Source organism: Galeopterus variegatus, unplaced genomic scaffold, assembly GCF_000696425.1.
Source record: "Galeopterus variegatus unplaced genomic scaffold, G_variegatus-3.0.2 Scaffold3377, whole genome shotgun sequence".
Lineage (NCBI taxonomy): Eukaryota > Metazoa > Chordata > Mammalia > Dermoptera > Cynocephalidae > Galeopterus > Galeopterus variegatus.
Window position 1 is genome coordinate 107,168 of NW_007729488.1, and position 7,308 is coordinate 114,475.

The 7,308-nt window shown below is 40.8% G+C and overlaps 1 protein-coding gene across 1 annotated transcript in view; it reads right to left on the minus strand.

Moving 5' to 3' along the window:
- The window catches only part of TCN1 (transcobalamin I (vitamin B12 binding protein, R binder family)), a 12,471-nt gene extending 5,582 nt beyond the window's left edge, over positions 1-6,889 (minus strand). Inside the window, exons 1-5 of the mRNA XM_008584799.1 lie at positions 6,811-6,889; positions 5,218-5,391; positions 4,018-4,158; positions 2,163-2,318; positions 673-863 (exon numbers count right to left, since the gene is read on the minus strand). Coding sequence (XP_008583021.1) covers positions 673-863; positions 2,163-2,318; positions 4,018-4,158; positions 5,218-5,391; positions 6,811-6,889 — 741 coding nt within the window. The remainder of the gene's footprint in view (positions 1-672; positions 864-2,162; positions 2,319-4,017; positions 4,159-5,217; positions 5,392-6,810) is intronic.
- Between the last annotated feature and the right edge of the window lie 419 nt (positions 6,890-7,308).

The following is a 7,308-nucleotide window of genomic DNA, read 5'->3' on the forward strand; positions in this document are numbered from 1 at the left end:
ACTACAAACCTTCCTTAATCTCTTCTTGTACCTACCCCCTTAGAGTTGTGTAAATCAATGTGTAAATACAGGAATAAAGTCCCAGACCTCAAGGAATGTTGTGTGCACAACAGCATAGGTGCTGAGTGTGAATTTTGAAAACTAAGTCTCATCCCCATCTGCAACACCTTCTGACTTTGTAATATTAGACAAGTTACTGATACTAACTCATGCTCCTAATTTAGAAAATGGAGGTAATAATCTTTCTTCATTGGATTGTTGACTGCATTAATGAGGTAACAGTACTCAATAAATACTAGCTTCTGTTACTCCTACTTATTACTTCTTCAACAATAATCAAAGTAGGAGGTAAGATGAAAGCACAAAACAATAGTATATGGTAGAGTGTAAATTTGCATGTGACAGAATGACAAGACAGGTTATAGTAAACTCTAGAATTTCTTAAAGAAATTGTAGTTAGGAAGAGCTTAATAGAAGCATCGGAGACAGAAAGGTAAAGATTGAAGGTGAGAAGAGCACATTTCAAGCAGGGGGCACTCACACGGGCAACATCAGAGTTAGTCCAGGAAACACAGAGTGGATAAAAGAACTCAGGAGGCCAGCAAGAAAGGACAAAGATACTGATTTTCTCCACAACTCCCTTCTCTGCCTCCTGTTTACCCTCTGACTTACCTGCATAGCTTCTCCTGTACTATATATATTTCCAATGAGACCATTTTCTTTTTTCTCAGACAGAATCTTTTTTACCAGTGACTCTGTATGATTATTGATACTCTTTAAAGTCTCTTCGTCGTCTTTGATCTGCTCCTTTGTTAGTCTCCTTTTCACACAGGTCAGAGCCAGGACAGACAATGCACCGGTACCTGTCAGGAAACAAAACATCATCGACAGGGTGACCAACCATCCCAGTTTGTCCTGGACTGAGGGGTTCCCTGGGACGTGGGAGTTTCAGTGCTGAAAGAGGGACAGATCCAGAAAAACTGGGGTGGTTGGTCATGCTAATTATGATGGGAGAAAAGGATTGCAAGATTTACCAATCATCCTTTCAGTACTAACCACCCAAATATTTCAAGATACCTTTCCAAAGTTAAGTTACCATGAGACCTACACTCGGTACCTTATACCTGGGTCATAAAAAACACATATGGATTTGTAGGTGCATATATATGGACAGTCTTCCACTTTTACATCTTGGTTGCTCTCATCTTTTCTATATTTCTCCAAACTTTCAGCCATGTTGGGCAAAGGAATTGATAAAACCCAGGATAATACACCAAAAAAAAAAAAAAAAGTATGTCTTTGTAAGGCTCTGAAGGGTGCCATAGAGAATAGCACTTAACAGAATTGTTTCCCAACAGACCTCTTTAAGGAAGAGAACGAGGCAAGAGACTGGAAGAAGGGAACATAAGGGCTCCTTTTCTGGCTTGGTATTTGGTTCCCCATGTCTATCAGTGTGACGCCTTCCTTCTCTCGTAGGAGAAGGAGTATGAGAAATCTCGCATTCCCCTTACTATCCAGAAATACTGAATGGTGATTTGCTTTGAACCTCTTGGAGAAAGATGAGCTTGTGTATCTGGATCCGCAGGGGCCGAGTACCAGTAATAGCCGTCCAGGGGGGGACTTCTTTTTGGATGTTTAAGAAAACACAATGGGAAACTTTTTGTCCTTCTCCATTGTGAATACACACTTTATTGATCAAACTATTGAACCCTGTCACTGGAGAGGTTGTGTTGTTCAAGTTAACCCACATATTCAAAGTGTCCCAATAAATTAGAGAAAGAGGGAGTAGTTAGGGAGTAGTTATGCATTTTCTTTCTCTAACACGTACACTTCCTAGTATATTTTCTATGAAAATTCCCATGCTCTATTCTCATTTTACAGATGGGAAAACTAATGTCGAGGTCAAAAGTTAACCTCCATTGATTATATAACTCAAAGAGCTGGGGTAGGAACCAAAACTTTCTATAAGAAAAGACACACCTCTAGAAAGAGGCTTAAATGCCATCCATTCTTCTAAAAAAATAATTCTCTTCTGAGGGAACTAGGACAAAGGGGTTAAAAAAAAAAAAAAGATCCAAGAACTTACTGGTAGAAAACTCAAAGGGCAAGACCTGCTAGTGACCATGTTCTCTGTACCAAGGGAATTGGATTTAATGACTCACCTACTGAGAACTGGCCAGCAAGATAATAGTTTTTATTTTCAGGAGCAAACAGTTCAGCAACTTTGGCAGTTGAGTAATTCCCACTGAACAGACACAAAGCCAAAACATCCAAGCTGAGCTGGTAGTAGTCAGTCAGTGGATTGCCATCATGTGTTTCTGGCAGAGAGAAGAGAATAAATACCTTACTCATGGAAGTGGTACTGGAGTAATTCGTTTTCAATCTATTTTTATTTACTTTATTCCCATCTCTCTACATGTAAGGAGAGGTAAGTAATAGATGAAGGAGATCACCTATAGAATCAGCAAACCTGAGAAATTCAAAGGCTCTTAAGGGCCACCAAATTCAACTAAACTTTTTCCATTTTATAATGGAGGAGATCAAGCACTAAAGAGATTAAAATACTATTCAGTTATTCAGTGGTTACAGAGCTAGGATTAACACAGGCTTCCCAACCTCAAGCCTCTTGCACTTTCAAAAGTAATGCGCTGAGACTATAAGTAGAAGCATGGGTCAGAGGCCACTCAAAGGAAGATGAAATTGGAGGGACTTAATGAATAACAGGATAAATATTGGTTGGGAGTTGAAATAAGAACAATCGGCCTCACTTGAAGCCACCATAGTCAACTTATTTTTCCCAGTGGTAAAGTACTTGGTCATCTTTAGTTCTTATACTGGTATTAAATGCCGTGGTACTTATGACACAGTGTCCTGTATTGTTCAGCTATTTCTTTCTTTCTTTCTTTACTCTTTATTTATTCTATTTATGGAGAGGTTGACTAAGAATAGGCAGTGCTTTTATTGTTGAGCTATTTCTGGTGTAACTAATTATTTGTCTAAAAGCCAAACTCCTGGAAGACTAGAAAACTGTGGTGTGTGTGTGTGTGTGTGTAGGGAAAGTGAAGGAAGAATGGTCAGGGCCCCTCAGATGTTTAGAATCTTGCTGAGCATTTTATGTAAATAGGCACGTGCACCCAGGTGTCCCTTGATTATTGTCTAATTTAATTGTACATGTGCACCCAGGTGTCCTGGGTTGTGACTTAGGTATAAAAGATGAGTGGCTCTGAGCCATGGTGCCCCTCACCCCCCGGAATGCCCCCAGGGGGCCCACAGGGAGGCCGCTACTGCTGCAGAAGGCTGTTGCTGCAAGTGTTGCTGCCAGAGTCCCTGTTATGTCCCAAGAAGGCCACTGCCGCCACCACTGCTACTTCTGCTGCTACGGCTGCTGCTGAGGACTGAGCTCATGTCGTCTGCCAGTGGCTCCCAGGATCTTTCCCAATTACTTAGCATGGACCCGCGTGAGAGGGGTCTGGTAACCCATCCTAGCATGTGAGGGGTGCATGACTCAGTCTGTACAATGGGTTTGAAGGGTCTGAGCCCTAGCCCTGACAATACAAATGGAAACTTAGTATAACTAAAATAATGGAATGTTTTGGCTGTAGTTATGAAATGCCTAGCCATACAATTAGCGTAGCTATTGCCTCACTCTGACAACTGGCATAGTCGTGTAGCTTTACGGCGTGTCTGCCATCACATGTAAAGTAGTGCTTGACATTGGGTCATTGCCCACTTGAACATATTTAAAAAGAAATGTTCAAGATGCATGCTGAAAGAGGGATGAAAGGTAATTAGCAAATCCATCACCTCATTGTACCCCATAAATATGTACAATTATGCGTCAATTAAAACTAAAATAAAACTTAGAAAAGAGGGAAGAGAGCAAAGTGACCTGCAAAGATACAGTGAGATGAATGGGATGAAGAGAAGGAAAGAGTGGAGGGAAACTTCATGCAGTTCTGAATCAGAACTGGAGGAGAAGACAAGGTAGTTTAGGGTCTCTGAACATTTGGTTCTTACCCATATTTTTAATTTCTGCTTGGAATTTATTTTCTAGACGTCTGATCAGGTGATGATTATTTATAAAGGCTTCATCAGTGTTATTACACGCTCCCAAAGCCAGTATAATCAAGGCAAGCTGTCCTGAGCTTAAATCTGAGGCTGAAAAGGAAAGTATTCAAGTTTAACAAGGTATATGCTTGGGAGTTTTTTGGCCTCCTGTCTTCTTTTTGACTTATATCACTTGTCACTTCTTTCTTCTGTTCCACTCTATACTAATATTTTATTGTTCTCTCTTTATCCCAAAGGCAGAGCCTTTTACAGCAATACTATATAAATGCAAGCTAGATCTTAGTCTTTTCCATGAAACCATGGGATCTTTTTGGAATCATGCAATCCTTATAAAAATGAAAAAAAGAAGGAAAATAAATAACAAAACCTTGAGATTTTCTCTCTTTGTGGTGCCATCGATTTTTGTGTTCTGCCTTATAGAGTATCAAAACTATCCGGCTTCTCATAAATCTTTTTTTTTTTTTTTCCCTTTTTGTCTTTTTTCGTGACTGGTAACGGGATCGCAACCCTCGGTGTTGCGCCCACACCGCGCTCAGCCAGTGAGCGGACCAGTCTCTACATGGGATCCGAACCCTCGGCGGGAGCGCCGCCGCACTCCCAAGCGCCGCACTCTACTGAGTGCGCCACCGGGCCAGCCCCTACTCATAAATCTTAAAATAATATTACAGGATAGGTAAGGGTGGCTCCATTTCCCCTTTATACTAATTAGAAAACTAAGGCTCAGTATTGGTGTGACTGGCTCAAGGTTGACCCTGGACTAAAACCCAGTCCAAATCTCTATTGCTCCATGGTTGCCCCTCTACCGTCAGCTTTCTTAGTTGTGGTCTTTATCTCCACGTGGTTGTGAACTCAGCTAGCTTATATAACAGCAGCAATGAATAGAAGTCCATATCTTCTTTTACTTTGCCTTCTAACCTCTTGAAGAAAAATGGTTTTTAGGTCTCAAAGAAGCAAGAGCTAGTCTAGAGTGAGTGGCAGGGGATTGATATTTTGAGGATTTTGAGGCACGTTTCTGTCACCTCAAGTTTTATAAGGCCATGATAGACATAGCAGGAGTACTTTGGACACACAATTTTTAGGATTAGCTGGAGTTAATCTTTTAGATAGTTAGATCTTTTTCTAAATCTTCCAGCGAATACAAGCACTCACCTTTCCTTTCCACACTGTATTCGACTTGTTGGATCAGCTGTTGGGTTTGGTTCTGGATCCCAACAAGTCTGAAGGACAATAGGACATTGGCAGCTTCTTTTCCCCTGGTATATGTTGAATTGATCATTGTGTTCACCAGAGGGCTTAGAAGGAAGTGGTTGTTTTCACTTACTTCTGTGGCAAGGGAGGGAAGAAATAAGAAACACATACTCAGAAAATATTACGACTAGAAACAGAGGTTTATTAAAACACTTAGCAACAGGTAGGGCACAGATCTAGACCAGCCCAGTGGCCACTGGCTGTGTTGGTGGAACAATACGAAGGTGGGTCTGGAACACCCACTTTTCTTCACTTTAAACAAAAAAGGCAAGAAGATATGAAAGGAGTGATTGTTGAAAGGTCATGGTTTGTTGCAAGCACAATGGGACAATTGTGAGTCACCTCTCTTGAGATTTTGGGGAAGCATGCAGTTCAGAAGAATTTTGGGCACTGAAACAGACTTTTTAGTTCCTGTTCAACAACTCAAATCCGCTTCCTTGACTGCTAAAGACAAAATTAATTATTTAGTACAATGAATTGAACTCCAAAACCTTTATATAGATCCCCTATTCTAAGGACCTGCCAAGGGAAATGACAGTCCAGGAAGAAAAATTAGACTTTGCAGATTCTGTGCTTTAGCTAGTATGAATACAAGTCTGTCTTGTATGGTGTTGATCTCTTTTTATTGGCTACAGATCACCAGGAAGATGTAGCCACAGATGGTATCACTTACTCAACCTTGGACTTATTTGCAGCTCAAGTCCGGATGAAAGTCTCATGAAAGAGAAATTGTGCACCTGAGGGCTATACCAGACTTCAGGTAATCATTTGATTCAACACCCTCTCTTCATTATCCTTCATTTATGGATGAAGCTAAAGAAATCCAGAAACACTGGGTCATTCGACTACTAAGGGGTCAAACTGGACCTGAACCCGGTTTACCTTTCTCTTACTTTATTATTCTTTAATAAATCCACACAGTCAGTGGAGCCAACACCCAGAGGAAAGAGGATGGGAGTTCTACTCATGTCTCATGGGGAAGAGCTGAAGGGAGGACGATATACATCTTGGAATATCTAAACTCAATAATGACAAGAGTAAAGTCCTTATTATTTGAAAGAGATTATTATTTTTTTGTGTGTGTAGTTACAAGGGGTTAACCCAAAATTCATGATTGAACTTCAGAAAAATAGATACATCTCAAAACCAAAAGACAACTTTCCATGATCTTGAAAAGTTTCTGAGATCATAAACTTCCTGTTATTGGAAATTAATGAGAATAGACAGTATTGGTAGGGATGCTGTTCTAGAGAAAAATCTGAGCATAGGAACAGTGGTTAGGCAAGTCAACACAGAATCTATGATCCCTCTTAAAACAACATGCATCGTGGGACTTTCCTTACCATCTCCTGATGTCCTTTGCATCACTCAGAGTCCAACCATGTATGGAGCTGGAATAGGATCTTTTCTCAGGTAGCTCTACACAAAGTCCCCTGCGAACAACCTTCAGGAGACTTATTGCACTAGAGTAATTTTAGCTCAGAGTGTACTCACCACAGATCTCGCATAGCTGGCTTGGAATAACAGAAAGCAATAGAAACCCCAGGAGGGGCAGCTGGTGTGATTGTCTCATCTCTCCAACGGTGTACCAGCATGTTGAGGGCTTAGCTGACTATTTATTTGGTGATGAGCGGAGAGCTCCTCCTTCAGGTTGCCTCGGCCTCTTTCACTCAAACAAATATTGAGCAATATTAGGAGGTGTAGTATTTGTCCACGTAATATGATAAATCAGGAAGAAGACTTGAAAGGTATGGTTAGGGCAAATGAGGAAATAGTTTTCTTTTGTTTCCTGTCCTAAACCTTCAGAGTTCACACTTATTACTTGCCTTTAGCCCAATGTACATGAATTACTTGAATGTTTNCCTTCAGGAGACTTATTGCACTAGAGTAATTTTAGCTCAGAGTGTACTCACCACAGATCTCGCATAGCTGGCTTGGAATAACAGAAAGCAATAGAAACCCCAGGAGGGGCAGCTGGTGTGATTGTCTCAT